Here is a 19,379-nt window from a genome sequence, read left to right as displayed (position 1 = left end):
TGTAAGATTTCTTGCATATATCTGCCAAGTCTTCCAAAATTTCACAATCTAAAAGAGACTGAATGGATAAACAGAGAAAGGGGAGGGCAAGCTCAATTAAGAGGAACCATTTCTAATTTCTCTTAGGCTTCTGTTGCTGGTGTCATGATCATCACGGTTCTTCGGGTTCTGCCACTTCCAGGTAAGTTGCAATTTGAAAGGATAAGGACAAAGCAGACCACATACGCATAAGAACATAACAATTTCATTTTTACAGACTTGGGTGTAAAGATTATGAAATAATTGTCAGATCTGCCTCCCCCCCACCCCACCCCCTTTCCATGTAAGTACTCAGCAATATCCAAAATGCCTCCTTGGCTACTAATAGCATTAGTGAGCAGAAGAATGAGGGACTGTGAAATTAGAGATGGGCATCTGGGGTAATTGGAGCAGGGCATGATAAAGTCTCTTATTCAGCCTGAGGACGACCGTTCCATGCAGTATACTGTATGACTAATCCGTGAACCTCATTGGCAAGCTTGCTGCCATTGAATATACGTGGCTAGAGTTAAAACAATAGAGGTATTGGTTCGGTTGCCGGCAAGGGTTAAGTTGAATGTGCTAATGCTTATTAGGTGTATCATTAGTATTATGCTATCATTGTATTATCTCTCTGGTATCTGAATTCCAGTGCAGTTAAATGTGTATATTTTTGATACTGTTTCACGGTAGTTCTATTAGGTTTCAATTTACTATTTTCAAGTTTACTTCATTTATTGTATTTATGTTTATTCTTGGTTGTTTTACTCGTTATGCTGTTAAAATTATAAGTTTTATGTTAAACTGTACCTACTGTACACCGCCTTGGGTGAATCTCTTTATAAAGGCAGTTAATAAATCCCAATAAATAAATAAATAACCGAATAGCTTAGCTTTCTGACAACCCTTATTTATTTAAGTTTAACTAGTTAGGACTGACATTTATAGCTATCTGGCTAAACCGGATTTGTATGCTTGGAACACCCAAATCACCATCCCTTTACAACAGGAGCAATTTTAGCCAGCCAATACATTTTTGAGGCCAGCAGGGGAAATTTTTAAACAGAAAGAGTTACTCAAAAAAAAACCCAAATCTTTCAGTATTGGTCTTATCAATAATAATATAGATATTTCTGTTTCCTTTTGTTTCCGTGTATGAGCCCAGCAGTGTTCCCTCTAAATGGCTTTCACCTGCGAGGAAGACCCTCCACCAGTGTTCCCGCAGGTGGAAAGTAGCGATGCAATATCACGTGTTCAATCACGATGGATAGGCACCTTCCTGTTGCTCACAACTGAAAGTGTGATATCGTAGTACCGTCACCCCACCAACAGGAACACCATAGGAGGACTCCACGAATCTCGAAGCTGCTTAGCGGGAATATTGAAGCCCAGGGCAAGTTAGGGTTTAATAATCCAAAGGCCACTTTCCACAGGACACTTCCCAAAGTAGAGAGAAAATTCAGTAACAATTGTAGTTATAATTACTACTAATATTACAGTAATTCATATTTTTTGCTATTAACAATAACAATAATAATAATCTAATTACAGTTGCCTTAACTGTAAAATTAAAAAGTAAACTGAATATTCAGTATTTCATTGAAGCATTAATTAGTGTCTTGTTATGTTTTACTGGAGGAGGAAGAGAAGAAACAGCACAGAAAAATCAGGAAACTATTGACACAGAGCCAGACTGCAGAAAAATTCAAGTATGAGGCACATACAAAGGGAAAACCAAAGCCAAGTCACCGAGTTTATCATCTTGGGATTCTCAGATTATCCAGACCTTCAGCTTCTGCTCTTCATGTCGTTTCTGTTTATCTACCTGGTTACTTTAATGGGGAATATCGCTATTTTGTCGCTAATGTGCATTGATTCGCGCCTCCACAAACCCATGTACTTCTTCCTCTGCAATCTGGGCATCCTGGATCTCTGTTTAACTTCCTGCACTATCCCAAAAATGCTGTCAATTTTCTTAATGGACAACAAAGCCATTTCTTTCTTGGGTTGCATGATCCAGCTCTACCTTCTTATGACCTTCACGGGTGTTGAACTGTATCTGCTCACTGCCATGTCCTATGACCGTTTCGTGGCCATCTGCAATCCCTTGCGTTATTCAGTCATCATGAACAAGAAGGTATGCGTCCTGCTGTCTGCCAGTTCCTGGCTAGCTGGATTTTTGGATATTGTGCCACACTGTGTGTCCCTTTCCTACTCTTCGTACTGCGGGCACAATGTGATCGACCATTTATTTTGTGACTTCCAAACGGTTGTGAAACTCGCGTGCAGTGACATTTCCGACATAAAACAGTTGATGAACACTCTAAACACGTCCTTGATCTTGACGTGTGTCCTACTCATCTTTACGTCCTATGTCCGCATCATTTCAGCCATCTTAAAAATACAGTCTGTGGAGGGAAGACACAAGGCCTTCTCCACCTGCTCATCCCACCTCACAGTGATTTGTATATACTCTGCAGCTGTATTTTTTGTGTACATGAGACCTCTTTCCGAGACCACAAGCCCAGGTGACAAATTGTTTGATGCACTGTATAGTACTCTGATCCCCATGTTGAACCCCATCATTTACAGCCTAAGGAACAAAGATGTCAAAGCTGCCGTGAAGAAGGGACTGCAGGGGAGAACAGGAGGTTAAGAAATTGGAACATTGTCGAACAATCATTTCGTAAAGGTTATTTTGCACATTCGTTAAAGGCCTCTTGTAAAATAACTTTAAAATAAGCCTGTTCAGAGGAGGAGGAGTTTGACGAACTGTTGGTAGACTCATGATTTTGGTGCCTATTTAAATGTCCATGTCTTCAAAGTAGTCACTCTGCCTGACAAATTTCTGCTAGTATTTTAATAAGACACAAAAAGCAGTGGGAAAGAGGAACTGGAGCGATAGCTGTCGAGATGGACTTGGACAGTATTACCAAGAATATTTGTATTGTGTCTGTTCTCTGTTTTGGATTATTGATTTTTACTTTCCTGTTATACTCATTGCTTTCCTTTTACTGGATTTTTTCTGCAATGTGGCAGTTAAAGGCGGTATAGTAAGTTCTAATAAATAAATAAAATTAAACACCAACATAAAAGAATGAGGACATAAAACATTAAAAAATAATTTCATAAAACGAGGACAACATACCAAATCTGGTTGGCTGATTCAGTTGACCCAACACCATTTACTACATGCATTAGAAGAGGCACCAGTTAATCTTGTTGGGCAGACTGGATGGACCGTACAGGTTTTTATTTGCCAACATCTACTATGCTACTGTGTTACTCGGTTTGTAGTGCCTGTTTACATATAATTTACAGACTTGGTGCGTAGTTTTATATAAGCTTCTTTCTACACATAAAGCCTTCTGTTATCCAGGGTCACCCCTTGCATTGTTCGTTTCTTTTATGCCCATGGTGGGGGAATAAGAAATTCCCTCTGCTCCTTCTGAATGGAGCAGAAATAAGGAAGTGAGAGTCAAATATTTTATTTTTATTTATTTATTTGTAGCATTTGTATCCCACATTTTCCCACCGATTTGCAGGCTCAATGTGGCTTACATTTGCCGTAATGGCGGTTGCCATTTCCGGGTAACAGATTACAAAAGTCATTGCATTAAGGTGCATACGTACATGGTAAAGATTCCTGCGTGATAGGTTTGTAATATACATTAGGTCATCGACTGTAGAGAAACCATATTCAACATAGGGTTAGAGTGAAAGAGGTTATTCAGTCAAGTGATAAGAGTTTGATTTTTCTAGTTCATGTGTAGTCTCATTATTTAGTATTGAGGATGACTGTTGTTGGTATGCTTTCTTGAATAGATCTGTTTTCAGTAGCCTTCGGAAGATAGTTAAATCTTGCGTTGTTTTTATGGCCTTATAGAAAACTGTTTCTGATTTTAGTGTTTGGTGCAGTTGAGGGTACTCACGAGATCTCTACAGCTGCCAAGTCACGCACTGTTTTATGTTTATTCATGGAGTCTGCTGATAGCTGTCTCGCTGGTTAATCCAATGGATGATTCTTGCTATACCTGAGGCAACCCTGAGATTCTCCGGAATAGGTTTCTGATGTGTTTTCCCAACTAAAATGTGCTTCCAGCAATGTATTATCTCTCCTTTCCTCCTTCATCTGCAGCATGTTCCCCTGAGCAAACTCCGTGATCCTCTGAATCCTGGCCCTCAACTCCTTCAAATAAGCACTCACCTCCCGTGGTTCTTCCTCTCTCCCCACCCACTCCTCCTGGATTATATCTAGAATGCCCCGTGGCAATCAACCAAATACCAATTCAAATGGTGAGCCCCTATGGAGGCTTCCTTCCTGGCTATGGATCGCCATAGCAGCTACTCCTTCCAGTCTTTCCCTCCACTCCCCCTATGTGAAGTCCCTGGCAGGTTTTTGGACACACCTTCCTGCTTACCTCTACCAATACCTTCTGGGACATGTAGTTTGGCCCCGCATTTTATCCCACCCTGCATTCGCTAACCTTATCACAAGGCGTTTGCCAATTTGGTTGATAACAAATACAAGGTTTTATTATGGTCAATGAGGTGGGTATGAGTCAAGCGTCATGAGGGCCGAAGGGAATGAGGATTGTAGTTGTCCAGTATGATCATTGGATATGCTGTGTTCCTGGATGTGCTGTGTTCCTGGGTGTGGAGATTTATGTTGGGTCAGTGGGATAGGCCTTTTTGAAGAGGTGGGATTTTAGTGACTTCCTGAAGTTTAGGTGGTCGTGGATTGTTTACACAGCTTTTGGGAGTCCATTCCATAGTTGAGCGCTTAAGTAAGAGAAGCTGGATGTGTAAGTTGTTTTATATTTAAGTCCTTTGCAATTTGGGTAATGTAGGTTGAGGTATGATCGTGATGATCCGATTATGTTTCTGGTTGGTATATTTATGAGCTCTGCCATGTATCCTGGGACTATGTCTTAGATAATTTTGTGGACCAAGATGCAGATTTTGAAGGTGATCCATTTTTTGATTGGGAGCCAATGCAGCTTTTCTCCAAGGGGTTTAGCACTTTCGAATCGGGTTTTACCATATATCAGTCTGGCTGCTGTGTTTTGGGCAGTCTGGAGTTTTTTTGCGAGTTGTTCTTTACATCCCGCATGGTTTGCGTTGCATTAATCTGCATGGCTTAGGACCATTGATTGTATTAGGTTTCTGAAAGTTTCCCACAGGAAGGCCTGAAAATAGTGTGGCAGTGCTGCACATTAACCCCTCAGTCTGCAAGAGGTTGGGTAGCTTAAATTGATGTATTTACTGCACATACTGCCATCCATGTGGATGTGTGGCCATTTTTGGGGGGGATAGCCCTTACTGTCACCCATTGAGGTGGCGGTATGGGCTCCCGCATTAATTGGGCAGTGCTACGAAAATGACGACACGCTAGGGGTGGAAAGTACCACCAGGCTGCTGCAGTAGCCCGGAGGTACTTGCTGTACGCCCACGTTGGGCTGACTATGGCGCTTAGCAGGTATTTTAGTCATTAGTATCTCCTTTTACTAAGTAAAATGTATGTTTCAACATGACGTGTGCACCTCTTTATAAAACCTCCCTCCAGGGGGCGTAGTAATAGCTTGTGTAAACTTGAACAGGTGAATACCCTCATGAAGTTCTGTGTACTGACAATAGCACTTCTGCATTGCCACTTGTAGGCGTTCCCAGGGGTGGCGTTTCGCCAGAGTTTCATCGCTGTGCTCCGCTGATTGTCACAATCCCTCACTGCGACTCCTCAGATACCACCCCTTCAAAATCTCTTTCCTTATTATCACACTTCAGTCTCCCCCTCCCATCCTGTATTATTCCCTTGGGTTTCTGCACCCCAATAAAGTAGAACTTTGCACTGAGAGGCCCTTTTTCTAAGATGTGCTGAAAAATGGCCTGCGCTGGCATAGGCGCATGTATTGGACGCGTGCAGGTCTAGTTTTCAGTGAGCCTGCAAACAAGGTCTTTTTGGGCCAAAAATTGGCAGGCCTGAGACCATACTGCCACCCATTGACTTAGCGCTAAGGTCTCATGCGCTAATTGTCAGCACACGTACACTGACGATTACCGCCCGGTTAGCGCCACGATGTAGAAAATATTTTGGGAGACGCGTAAAAACTAGAATTACCACCGGGGGCACACGGTAGCTGGGGGGGAGGGTAGTTCGAATTTGACACATGTAGGCGCCTACGCACCGTTGTTAAATGGCTAAAATTCATGGGCCCTTTTTACTAACAGAGCTGATTTCCAGAGAAAATGTGAGTACTGGTTCTTTCTGTTGAAATATCTCTGGGGATGGATCAAGTGGGAAGGGATCCTGATTAAAATTGCTCAGTTCAGATATGAATTCATTCCAGCTGGTTTCCTTATCATTTCAACAGCAAGAGCTGAGGGAGTTGGCCTAATGGTTAATGCAGCCGCCTGAGAGCCAGGAGGGGCTGGGTTCAAATACTTCTGCAGGGGGTTACCTGGCTGTAATTGGGCAGCACCGTTCACTGCCCAGTTACAGCAGGGTTAGCACAGGAGCCCTTACTGCCTCCTCAGTGGGTGGTGGCAAGTGCTTCCCCTCTCCCCCTGAATTGGCCATGCGGGAAGTGCGAACTTACCACATGGCCATTTCATTTTTGCCCATTTTCACCCACTGCGGTAAACATGGCCCCATCACACAGCAAAAACAGCCACTGTCACTTCTGCTACCACAGGACCCCTTTTACTGCAGCTTGGTCAAAGAGCGCCTTAACCCTCCATTGCCCCAAGTACAAAATAAGGGCTCCTTTTACTAAAGGTGCACTGAAAAATGGCGGGCTACGCTTGTGTAGACGCATGCATTGGATGGACACACCTGCAAAAAAGGCTGAAAATGGATTTGCGTCAAAATAAAAATCAGTGCGCGTCCATTTTGGGCCTGAAACCTTACTGCCACCCATCGACTTAACCGGGTGATAATCATCAGAGTACGTACACTGCCAATTACCGCCTGGTTAGTGCCATGCAGTAGAAAATAACAAATATTTTCTGCCGCACGTATCGGACGCACGTAAAAAAATGGAATTACTGCCCGGGACATGCGGTAGCCGGGTGGTTGTTTCAAATTGATGCACGTTGGAGACAGGTGCCCACCTACACGGCTTAGTGAAATGGCCCCTCAGTGCCTGTATATAATATGTAAACCGCTTTGATTGTAACCACAGAAGGAAGTATATCAAATCCCACCTCGAGTATTGTGTCCGATTCTGGTCGCCGCATCTCAAAAAAGATATAAAGGAATTAGAAAAGGTGCAGAGAAGGGCGACAAAAATGATAAAGGGAATGGAACGACTTCCCTATGAGGAAAGGCTGAGAAGGTTAGGGCTCTTCAGCTTGGAGAAAAGGCGGCTGAGGGGTGATATGATAGAAGTCTACAAGATAATGAGCCGAGTAGAGCGGACAGATGTGAAGCGATTGTTTACACTTTCAAACAACAACAAAACCAGGGGACACAAGATGAAGCTAGAATATGGTAGATTTAAAACAAATAGGAGAAAGTTTTTCTTTACTCAGCGTGTAGTTGGACTCTGGAAGTTGTTGCCAGAGAATGTGGTGGCAGCGGTTGGCCTTACGGAGTTTAAGGGGGGGGGAGGGGTTGGACAGATTCCTGAAGGAAAAGTCCATTGAACATTATTAATTTTTTTTTTTTGGGGGGGGGGGGGTTGTCAGGTTCTTGAAGCCTGGATTGGCCGCTGTCAGAGACAGGATTCTGGGCTTGAAGGACCCTTGGTCTTTTCCCAGTATGGCGGTACTTATGTACTTTTCCCTATAAGACGTATACGGCATGCTGAAGAGAGTTCACAATCTATATATGACAAACAAACAGGACAATTAAAAAAAAAATTAGACAACAGAATAACACAGAGACAAGTTGAGTTGAGACGCTCCATTAAAAGACAGCTGGGGATACCTGATTATTTCCCTGCTCCCTGCTGTTTACCTCTGTTCTTCCGGTCACAGAGGAATAGATGATCCTGGAGGGAATGGAGTAGATTCTACCGCCGGAGCTAGTGACTGTTCAGTGCTCTTTCATTCCCTTCAGGAAGTGGTCCCAAACAGATTTAAAAACTTAGTTGAGTCTATTTGAAGCTGAGTCCTACAGACACACAGGTGAAGGAGCAACGAACCTTTCAGTTCACATGCAAAAGAATACAGTACGTTTATACAACAATCATTACACGTGGCAAAGATTATGTCCTTCTAGTGTCACGTGCCACAGTTACCAGGTGGAAGTACCTTGTCACCTGCAGTTAGTGCTCAGTATTAAAACCCTTTACTAAGGGTTTTAACAAGGCAATTTGTAACATTCAACCACCTTTACAAGACAGCAGACCTTGTCACAGTAAAAAAGATTTGTTAATTTGAGCCAAAATGGTGCAGTAAAATCTGATTGAAAATTCTGAAAGAGAAAGTTTAAGTAGTAATGGATTGCTTGGAAAATAATAGAAAAGTTACAGATTTGTTGTTTAATATTTCAAACAATGATTCTAACCAATGAAGAGAAGATAATTTCACAGTCTGAAGCCTCGTTTCTACAAAGTTCAAGAATAAAGAAATCACATAAGTATTAAACGGATTTAGGTAAGTTTACATCATTGTGGACCTTTCTAAAACTGTAAAATGGGATTCTTACAACAAATTACTTTCTTATGCATTATTCTTTGTTATGTATCCTACACTGTTTATTGTAAGCCACATTGAACTCAAACTTGTTTGGGATAATGTGGGATTTAAATGTCACAAATAAATAAATACGTCTCTTGTTTACCTTTACATTTCCAGCAAGAAACATGTCTGTATCCTCACGAAAGTACCTCAACCTGCATTACCCCAGCTGTAAAAGTCTTAAGTACAAAACTTATTATGGATCCAATTTCTCCTTCCTGGGCAGCCGTCTATGGAACACTCTCCCTAGACCTATCCGAGCAATCCATGACCACCTACCATTTAGAAAAGTTCTAAAACCCCATCTATTCAAACAAGCCTACCCAAAAGACCCAGATTAATCTCTTGAACCCATCTACCTTACATATACTGAAGAGAAAACGACATTGATCCAGACTCTATTTCCTACCTTACCTTCCTCTCTCTATCACCTGTCTCTACCTACCTATCCATCTTATTATTACATTGTACTTAATTTCATACTTTACATAACAAAATTTGTGTTACCTATTACTTTGTAAGCCGCATTGAGCCTGCTTTTAGTGGGAAAGTGCGAGATACAAATATAATAAATAAATACATTTTAGTGTGCATGCTATATTTTTATTTTGCTCGGTCACTTAACTTGTTTTCCTTTCTTCCAGGCTTCTCTGTCTTGCGTTGGCTAGCTTAACTGGACACCGGAACGGATCTTCTCTTCAGGTAAGTCTGCTCATGATCTTCTGGTTGCAAATCTACTCCTTAGCTTAAATAAGTCAAAGCAGTAAGACCCTTTCTAACCTTTTCTGTATCTCTGATAATCACAAATTTGTTTTAATCTCAGCTTTAGTAGTTATATCAGACTTTCTTCCCTGCTCTAAGTAGAGAGGTGAGGTAGCCGTGTTAGTCCACTCTTAAGGTTATCAATAGAAATCAAACAAAATAAAACATGGAAAAGAAAATAAGATGATACCTTTTTTATTGGACATAACATAACACATTTCTTGATTAGCTTTCGAAGGTTGCTCATCTTCGTCAGATCGGAAATAAGCAAATGTGCTAGCTGACAGTGCATATAAGTGAAACATCCAAGCCTTACCCTGGCAGTCTGATAGGGTGGGGGTGGGCAGGAGGTATGCATGAGGACATCAAAGCATCTCATTGATATTCTAACAGGATGGGTGTGGGTAGGTGAGGGGAGGGTGATAAACAGAGAAATACAGAGAAATACAATTCTATGGTCTTTATTAAGTCCTGTCTGTTGAGTGTCAAAATAATCATTCTGACTTCAAAGGTCTTACGTTCCTGTATAGTTTTAAAGTTACCTTTCAGGATTCTCACTGTGAAATCACTGATACAGTGTCCTGGTCCTGTAAAGTGCTGGCCAACAGGGGTGGGAGTTCTGCTGACACCATTATTGTTTATGTGATGTCTATGTAGATTGAACCTTGTCTTAAGCATTTGGCCTGTTTCTCCAATATAGCATCCTTCGTTACATTTTTTACACTGAATTATATATAAGTTGAGCATGTGAAAGATTCCTTTATTTTGAATATTTTTCCTTTGTACATGACTGTGGGGTCCTGTGAAATGTTTTGGCATAGCTTACAGCTGGTTATATTACAGGGAAATGTGCCCTTTTTTTCTTTTTCAGTCTGGGTTGGAAGCTTACTCCTGATTAGCCTGTGTTTTAAGCTGGGTGGCTGTCTGAAGGCCAGCACTGGTGGGGTTGGGAATATCTCTTTCAGTAATTCATCTTCCTGGAGCAGAGGCTGTAGGTCTCTTATGATTTTCCTCAGTTTCTCCAGCTCTGGGTTCTATGTCACTACAAGGGGGATTCTGTCTGTGGCTTTTTTTTCTTTGTACTGTAGCAGATTTTCCCTGGGTATTTTGAGAGAGGAGGCAATATTCTTGGAGATTATTTTGGGGTTGTAGCTTTTCTGTTTGAAGGATGCAGTCAGGGTTTCAAGGTGTCTGTCTCTATCCCCTGGGTCCGAGCTGATCCGGTGGTATCTTGTGGCTTGGCTGTAAATAATGGATCTCTTTGTATGTGAAGGATGGAAGCTGGAGTTGTGGAGAAGCTGGAGTTGTGGAGGTAGCTGCATCTGTCTGTGGGTTTCTTGTATATAGATGTTTGTATACAGCCATCACTGATTGAGACTGTGGTGTCCAAAAAATTGACTTTTTCTGGGGAGTAGTCAATTTTGAATCTGATTGTAGGATGGTATGTATTGAAGGCATGGTAAAATTGTTTTAGAGTTTCTTCCCCTTCCGTCCAAATCATGATTGATTATTTTGACACTCAACAGACAGGACTTAATAAAGATATGGGTTTTCTAGCCCACTATAGACCATAGAATTGTATTTCTCTGTATTTCTCTGTTTATCACCCTCCCCTCACCTACCCACACCCATCCTGTTAGAATATCAATGAGATGCTTTGATGTCCTCATGCATACCTCCTGCCCACCCCCACCCTATCAGACTGCCAGGGTAAGGCTTGGATGTTTCACTTATATGCACTGTCAGCTAGCACATTTGCTTATTTCCGATTCCCTGCTCTATAAATGTCCCTATCTAGCATAATTAAAAGAAATGATAATTGGGCTCCCTCATTAGCCCTTCTAATTCAGTCTCATATTTGATCACTCACATTCTCCAAACCCATATTCATTTCTTTATTTATTGGGATTTATTAACCAACTTTATGGTGAGATTCATCCAAGGCGGTGTACAGCAGGTCCAGTTTGACACGAAACTTACAATTTTGTTAACAGCATAACATTAGTAAAATATGGGTAGTGCGTTCCATATCTGTGTGCTTTATCATCTTTGGGTTCTCAGATTACCCAAACCTTCAGATTCTACTCTTCATTGTGTTTCTGTGTATTTATCTGGTCACTTTGATGGGAAATCTCACTATTTTGACACTAATGTGCGTTGATTCACGTCTCCACACACCCATGTACTTCTTCCTCTTCAACCTGGCCATCTTGGATCTCTGTTTAAGTTCCTGCACTCTCCCAAAAATGCTTTCAATTTTCCTAATGGACAACAAAAGAATTTCTTTTGTGGGGTGCATGACCCAGCTCTATCTGCTTATGTCCTTCACTGGGGTGGAATCCTATTTGCTCACCGCCATGGCCTATGACCGTTATGTGGCCATCTGCAACCCCTTACGCTACTCGGTCATCATGAACAAGAGGGGTCTGTGCCCTGCTGTCTGTCATTTCTTGGCTTGTTGGGTTTTTGGATGTCATAAGTACATAAGTAATGCCACACTGGGAAAAGACCAAAGGTCCATCGAGCCCAGCATCCTGTCCACGACAGCGGCCAATCCAGGTCAAGGGCACCTGGCAAGCTTCCCAAACGTACAAACATTTTATACATGTTATTCCTGGAATTGTGGATTTTTCCCAAGTCCATTTAGTAGCGGTTTATGGACTTGTCCTTTAGGAAACCGTCTAACCCCTTTTTAAACTCTGCTAAGCTAACCGCCTTCACCACATTCTTTGGCAACGAATTCCAGAGTTTAATTACGCGTTGGGTGAAGAAAAATTTTCTCCCATTTGTTTTAAATTTACTACACTGTAGTTTCATCGCATGCCCCCTAGTCCTAGTATTTTTGGAAAGCGTGAACAGACACTTCACATCTACCTGTTCCACTCCACTCATTATTTTATATACCTCTATCATGTCTCCCCTCAGCCGTCTCTTCTCCAAGCTGAAGAGCCCTAGCCTCCTTAGTCTTTCTTCATAGGGAAGTCGTCCCATCCCCGCTATCATTTTCGTCGCCCTTCGCTGTACCTTTTCCAATTCTACTATATCTTTCTTGAGATGCGGCGACCAGAATTGAACACAGTACTCAAGGTGCGGTCGCACCATGGAGCGATACAACGGCATTATAACATCCTCACACCTGTTCGCCATACCTTTCCTAATAATCCCCAACATTCTGTTCGCTTTCCTAGCTGCAGCAGCACACTGAGCAGAGGGTTTCAGTGTATTGTCAATGACGACACCCAGATCCCTTTCTTGGTCCATAACTCCCAAAGTAGAACCTTGCATGACGAACCATGTCCTGCCACACAGTTTGTCCCTTTCATATTCTTTTTTCTGTGGGCATAAAGTGATCAACCATTTATTTTGCGATTTCCATACAATTCTGAAGCTCTCATGCACTGATATCTCTGCCATTAAACAGTTGATGAACACCCTAGATGTGTCTTTGGCCTTGCTGTCCCTTGTCCTCATGCTGACATCCTACAGCCACATCTTTTATTCCATATTGAAAATGCAGTCGGTGAAGGGGCGGTACAAGGCCTTCTCCACCTGCTCATCTCACCTGATCATTCTTACCGTATACTTTGCGTCAGTTTTATTTGTATATGTAAAACCCATGTCGAAGGGTATAAATTCAGTTGACAAACTCTTGGATGCATTTTATAGCACCGTGATCCCCATGCTAAACCCCATCATTTACAGTCTAAGGAACAAAGACATTAAAGCTGCCCTGAAGAAGGGTCTGCAAAAGAAACTAGGGGGTTAAGAAATTGAATCATTGCTTGTAAGAATGTGATATTTAGCAGTGAAGGATTTCAACTCAATGTGAAATAGAATTTTACATGAAGCCCTGACTGAAAAAGCAAATCGTTGAGAAGAGATTTCCTGATATATTATCATATGATTTGAATTTCAGAAAACGTTTCAGAGTTTTCATTTCAATCATACTTTCTCCATCATTCCAATCAACAGCTCCTACATTTCTTAGCTGACTTCAGTGATCTTTTGCTCTAGGGAAAGTCCTCAATCTCTGTTTTTGGTGATATTCACTATTAAAATTTGATGTGAGGCAAATATTGCAAAGCACAAAGAGATAAGTAGATCACTGTGTTGTTTACGGATCATGTTCTTCACCCAACGCATAATTAAACTCTAGAATTCGTTGCCGGAGAACGTGGTGAAGGCGGTTAGCTTGGCAGAGTTTAAAAAGGGGTTAGACGGTTTCCTAAAGGACAAGTCCATAAACCGCTACTAAATGGACTTGGGAAAAATCCACAATTCCAGTAATAACATGTATAGAATGTTTTGTACGTTTGGGAAGCTTGCCAGGTGCCGCTGGCCTGGATTGGCTGCTGTCATGGACAGGATGCTGGGCTCGATGGACCTTTGGTCTTTTCCCAGTGTGGAATTACTTATTTACTTACTTAGAGGAAGATATGGGATTGGCAGGGACTGCAGGCATGAAGATCATAGATCTGCCTCAGTAGGAATCAATCCTTAGAATCAGGAATAGCAGAAGCACCAACAGCAGTGACTTCATTCAGGGGAGGGTGAATTGGTTTAACCGTCTTCCATAGACATACCAGGAACAACATAGGCAGCATGTGCAAATCAGACCCGCACCAGATTATGAGGCTCACACATTGTAGGTCAACCTTCTACTGATTTAGGGAAACAAAATTTTAGTGTCCATCCACCACAAAATTAAATACAGAATATTTGTATTGGCACCAAAGTAGATCACTGGTAGAGGATCTAGGTGAGATTCCTACATAACATAAGAACAGCCATCTAGACCAGAATCCAGGTTACAAGTACCTGGCAGCAGTGCTGTAGCGAGGGCAGCTGACACCCGGGGCGGGTCGCTGCTGAGCACACACACAACCCCCTAGGGTGCAGCGTTACGCACCCTCCCCCCTCTGGAGCGCACCCGCCCCCCACACACACGGAGCGCACCTTTACCTTGGAAAGTGGCGATGGACGGGCAGGAGGGCCGATCCGCCCTGATTGCACGTTGCTGGGAGCTGCGTCGGCTCCGCTGGTTCCCTGCTCTCTCTGCCCCAGAACAAGAAGTAACCTGTTCCGGGGCAGAGAGAGCAGTGAACCAGCAGAGCCGACACCCCCCCCCCAGCGGCGTGCACCCGGGGCGGATCGCCCCCCCCCCTTCCTACGCCACTGCCTAGCAGAAACCTAGTTAGTAGCAACATTCCATGCTACCAATCCCAGGGCAAGCAGTGGCTTCTCCATGTCAATGGACTTTTCCTCCAGGAACTTATCCAAACCTTTTTTAAACCCAGATATGCTCTGTTTCTGGGGGATGAAAGTCTCAGCCTCACTCTTTGGTGACATCTACCAGTAGGAATCAGGACCCAAACAGAAGAAGTGGCCCCTTGCACAAGGATTGTCATTGTGACAGTGAGCTAATTCAGGTGAGTAAAAGGTGTGAATATTAATGAGATGCCAAGGTAGCTGCACATCAAGAGTGATGGTATCATAACCCAGCTTGAATGCCAGTTTCAATTTATCTGGAGGTTAATATATTTTATTAAATTTTTGTTTTTCATAGAACCATAGAATATAAAAAATGCACATCAACCATTGAATACAATATTTAAAGGGTTAACTTTCTTTGAAATGCAATTTTCATATTGAAAGATTATTTGTAAATTTCATGGGTACTTTGTAATGATTTTCAAAGCAAAATTACCTGAGGAAGAAACAATCAAACACATCTCTATTTCCTTTCTGCCTGGAACTATTTCATAACTAAATGAATGCACATACATGCATTTGAAAATATTTGTGGAAAGTGCAAACGCAGTTCAAAGTCAGGATTAGCAGGGCAAACTTTCAGTTTGTTTAGTTTTCTGTGTCATTTATGGGATTCTTTTGTTCTGTTCTTTTTTTTTAATTATTATTTTTCAGGGTCATGCTATCAATAGTGTGCATTATTTTGCACTGAGCACTTTTTCACAGTACTGCTCACTGTTGTTGAATTATTGTGAAACTTAATGACATATTAAAAATATCCCAAATGTGGGGATTTTCCTGTTGTTTCTTGTTAAAAATGACATTACACATTGTGGGAAATTTCAATCATGTCTCAGCCCTACTAAAAAGCACTCGCAAAATGGCACAACTTATGTAACTGTTCTTGCATGTAGAATGGTCCGCTTAGAAAACGTAGGAAACCACATTTGCCACAGGAAGGCCTGAGAATAGTGGGGCACTGCTGCACATTAACCCCTCAGTCTGCAAGCGGTTGGGTAGCTTAAATTGATGTATTTATTGCACATAGTGCCATCCATGTGGATAAGTGCACACACCACAGAAATGGCACCGTCACACCTAAACACTTCTACAATTACATGCTAAAATGTCATAGTGCATCGAACAGGAGGAGCTGGAGCGTAAGTGGGGCTGATATTTATCGAATACTGTCAGTTGCATTTAGATGTGAACATTTGCAGAAGCCATAGACCTCTTGTAAACATTCACACCTACATTTTTATTTATTTAGATTTTACTCACACCTTTTTCAGTAGTAGCTCAAGGTGAGCTGGGGGGGGGGGTGTCAGCTCCGCTGGTTCACTGCTCTCTCTGCCCCGGAACAGGTTACTTCCTGTTCAGGGGCAGAGAGAGCAGGGAACCAGCGGAGCCGACGCAGCTCCCAGCGGCATGCACCAGGGGCGGATCGGTCCTCCCGTCCGTCCCTCGCCGCTTTCCGCTGTAAGTATGCACTCCGGGGGGGGGGGGGTGCGCTCCAGAGGGGGGAGGGTGCGCAGCGGTGACCCGCCCCGGGTGTCAGCTGCCCTCGCTACGGCACTGATAGTGAGAAATAAAAATATCTGTTTACCCTCCAAAAGTATCGTGTTTCGGAAAGGATGGCAAGTAAAGGAAAGGACAGTGAAGTACAATGAAGAGAAATAATTTCATTTTGACAGACTTCCAATATACAAAATACATCCTTGGTTAATAATAACATTAGTGGACAGAAGAATGCAAAGCTGTAAAATTAGAGCTAGACCAATGGGGTGAAGAAAAGAAGGTGGGTATGATAGAGTCAGAACCTTCAACCCGTTCAGAACTCTGCTACGCATCTTAACTTCCGCCTGGACCGATATGCTCATATCACCCCTCTCCTCAAGTCACTTCACTGGCTTCCGATCAGGTACCGCATACAGTTCAAGCTTCTCCTACTAACCTACAAATGCACTCAATCCGCAGCCCCTCATTACCTCTCTACCCTCATCTCCCCTTACACTCCTACCCGTAACCTCCGCTCACAGGACAAATCCCTCCTCTCAGTACCCTTCTCCACCACCGCCAACTCCAGACTCCGCCCTTTCTGCCTCGCCTCACCCTATGCTTGGAATAAACTCCCTGAGCCCATACGCCAAGCCCTCTCCCTACCCATCTTCAAATCCTTGCTCAAAGCCCACCTCTTCAATGTCACTTTCGGCACCTAACCATTGTACCTCTATCCAGGAAATCTAGACTGCCTCAATCTTGATTGGCTACACTTTTTGTCCTTTAGATTGTAAGCTCCTTTGAGCAGGGACTGTCCTTCTTTGTTAATTGTACAGCGCTGCACAACCCTGGTAGCACTTTAGAAATGTTAAATAGTAGTAGTAGAACCTCACGCATCTCGAAGCTGCTTAGTGGGAACATTGGTTTCTCTCCTCTGGTCTTCCTGCCAGTAAGGAGTGCTGCTAGGATATTTCACGTTCAAAAGTGAGGAACAAAGTCCTATTGTCACATAACACTTTCCAATGTAGCAAGAAGGAATGGATTTAGTAATAACCCCAGTATTAATTACTACTAATATTAGATCAATTATTATTTAAATTTTGTTATTAATAGTAATGATTGTGATAATCTAATTACAGGTGCCTTAACTGTAAAATTAAAAGGTAAACTGAATATCCTATTGAAGTATTAATTGATGTTTCATTTGACCTTATAACGTTCCCTTTCTTCACTCTAGTTTTGTTTTAACAATTTTCTGATTTCTTTGTTTTGTCTGTTTTCTTCTGCCTTCAGTAAGTCATGAGTAAATGGAAAATGCAGAAGGAAAACCAAAGCCAGGTCACGGAGTTTATCATCCTGGGGATCTCGGATTCTCCAGACCTTCAGATTCTGCTCTTCATGGTGTTTCTGTGTATCTACCTGGTCGCCTTATTGGGAAATGTCACTATTTTGACAATAATATGCATCGATTCTCGCCTCCACACACCCATGTACTTCTTCCTCTGCAATCTAAGCATCTTGGATGTGTGTTTAACTTCCTGCACTCTCCCAAAAATGCTCTCAATTTTCTTAATGGATGACAAAAGAATTTCTTTTGTGGGGTGCATGACCCAATTCTGTCTTCTTATGTCCTTCAGCAGTGTCGAATACTATTTGCTCACTGCCATGGCCTATGACCGTTATGTGGCCATCTGCAACCCCTTACGCTACTCAATCGTCATGAATAAGAGAGTCTGCAGCCTACTCTGTACCAGTTCCTGGGTTATGGGGCATTTGGATGCTCTTCCATATGGTCTTTCCATTTCTTATTCCTCTTTCTGTCAGAACAATGTGATCAACCATGTATTCTGTGATTTCAGGACTTTGCTGAAACTCTCATGCAGTGATACCTCTGCCATTAAACTGCTGGTAAGCTCCCTAAACTTGTGTTTGGTCTTGCTGTGTGTTGCCCTCATCCTGACATCCTACAGCTGCATCTTTTATTCCATATTGAACATGCAATCCGTGAAGGGGAGGTACAAGACCTTCTCCACCTGCTCATCACACCTGATAATTGTTAGTATGTACACTGGGACGGTATTTTTTATGTATTTGAGACCCATGTCAAAGAGCGTAAGTTCAGTTGATAAACTGACTGATGCATTTTACAGTACTGTGATCCCCATGTTAAACCCCATCATTTACAGCCTAAGGAATAAAGACATTAAAGCTGCCCTGAAGAAGGCAATGTCTCAGAGAACAGGGGCTTAAAAAAATTAGATCATTGCATGCGATGAAACTACAGTGTAGTAAATTTAAAACAAATTGGAGAAAATGTTTCTTCACCCAACGCATAATTAAACTCTGGAATTCGTTGACGGAGAACGTGGTGAAGGCGGTTAGCTTAGCAGAGTTTAAAAAGGGGTTAGACGGTTTCCTAAAGGATGAGTCCATAAACCACTACTAAATGGACTTGGGGGAAAAATCCACAATTCCAGGAATGACATGTATAGAATGTTTGTACGTTTGGGAAGCTTGCCAGGTGCCCTTGGCTTGGATTAGCCGCTGTCGTGGACAGGATGCTGGGCTCAATGGACCCTTGGTCTTTTCCCAGTGTGGCATTACTTATGTACTTATGTAGGAATGTGATATTTAGCAGTTAACAATTTAAAATATGAAATAGATTTTACAGTATTAATTAACAAAAGGAGAAAAATACAATTAAAGCCCTGCTTACAAATGCGTGCTAGCATTTTTAGCACGCTAATCATGTAGACACCCATAGGAATATTATGGGCGTCTACAAGGTTATGGGCGTCTATACGGTTAGTGCACGCTTAAAACAGTAGCACACCTTTGTAAACAGGGCCCTTAGGAAAGATTTCCTTATATATTATCAAATTATTTGAATTTCGGAGAACATTTCAGAGTTTCTTGGCACTTATTTCCTGAATTTCTTTTAAAAGAATTATTAATAAGATGCCCAGTTAATTAGTCAGAAGGTACTTAATTAAATATTCTTGTCTTTTGAGTTTATAATCAGTTTTGAAATTATTCATAATTCTTTGGAGTTTATATCGTTCTGAGGCACAATTTATGGACTAATTAGAAATTGTGAATGATGTTTCAGGTTCCATATTGATGTCTTGTAGACTGATGGAACCTCAGAGAGATGGATGGATAGATAG

At 42.1% G+C, this 19,379-nt stretch overlaps 2 protein-coding genes across 2 annotated transcripts; both read left to right on the top strand.

Annotated features, from left to right (window-relative positions):
- Nucleotides 1-1,729: 1,729 nt before the first annotated feature.
- On the top strand, nucleotides 1,730-2,674 carry LOC115457356 (olfactory receptor 1019-like). The gene has a single exon (XM_030186773.1). The coding sequence runs from the start codon at nucleotides 1,730-1,732 to the stop codon at nucleotides 2,672-2,674; it is 945 nt and encodes a 314-aa protein (XP_030042633.1).
- A 14,837-nt stretch (nucleotides 2,675-17,511) lies between these two features.
- On the top strand, nucleotides 17,512-18,462 carry LOC115457355 (olfactory receptor 1019-like). The gene has a single exon (XM_030186772.1). It carries the CDS (start codon nucleotides 17,512-17,514, stop codon nucleotides 18,460-18,462), a length of 951 nt encoding a protein of 316 aa, XP_030042632.1.
- Nucleotides 18,463-19,379: the final 917 nt, after the last annotated feature.

Source organism: Microcaecilia unicolor, chromosome 14, assembly GCF_901765095.1.
Source record: "Microcaecilia unicolor chromosome 14, aMicUni1.1, whole genome shotgun sequence".
NCBI lineage: Eukaryota > Metazoa > Chordata > Amphibia > Gymnophiona > Siphonopidae > Microcaecilia > Microcaecilia unicolor.
Note: the sequence above shows the minus strand (reverse complement) of the source record. Positions and strands in the feature narration are given on the sequence as shown.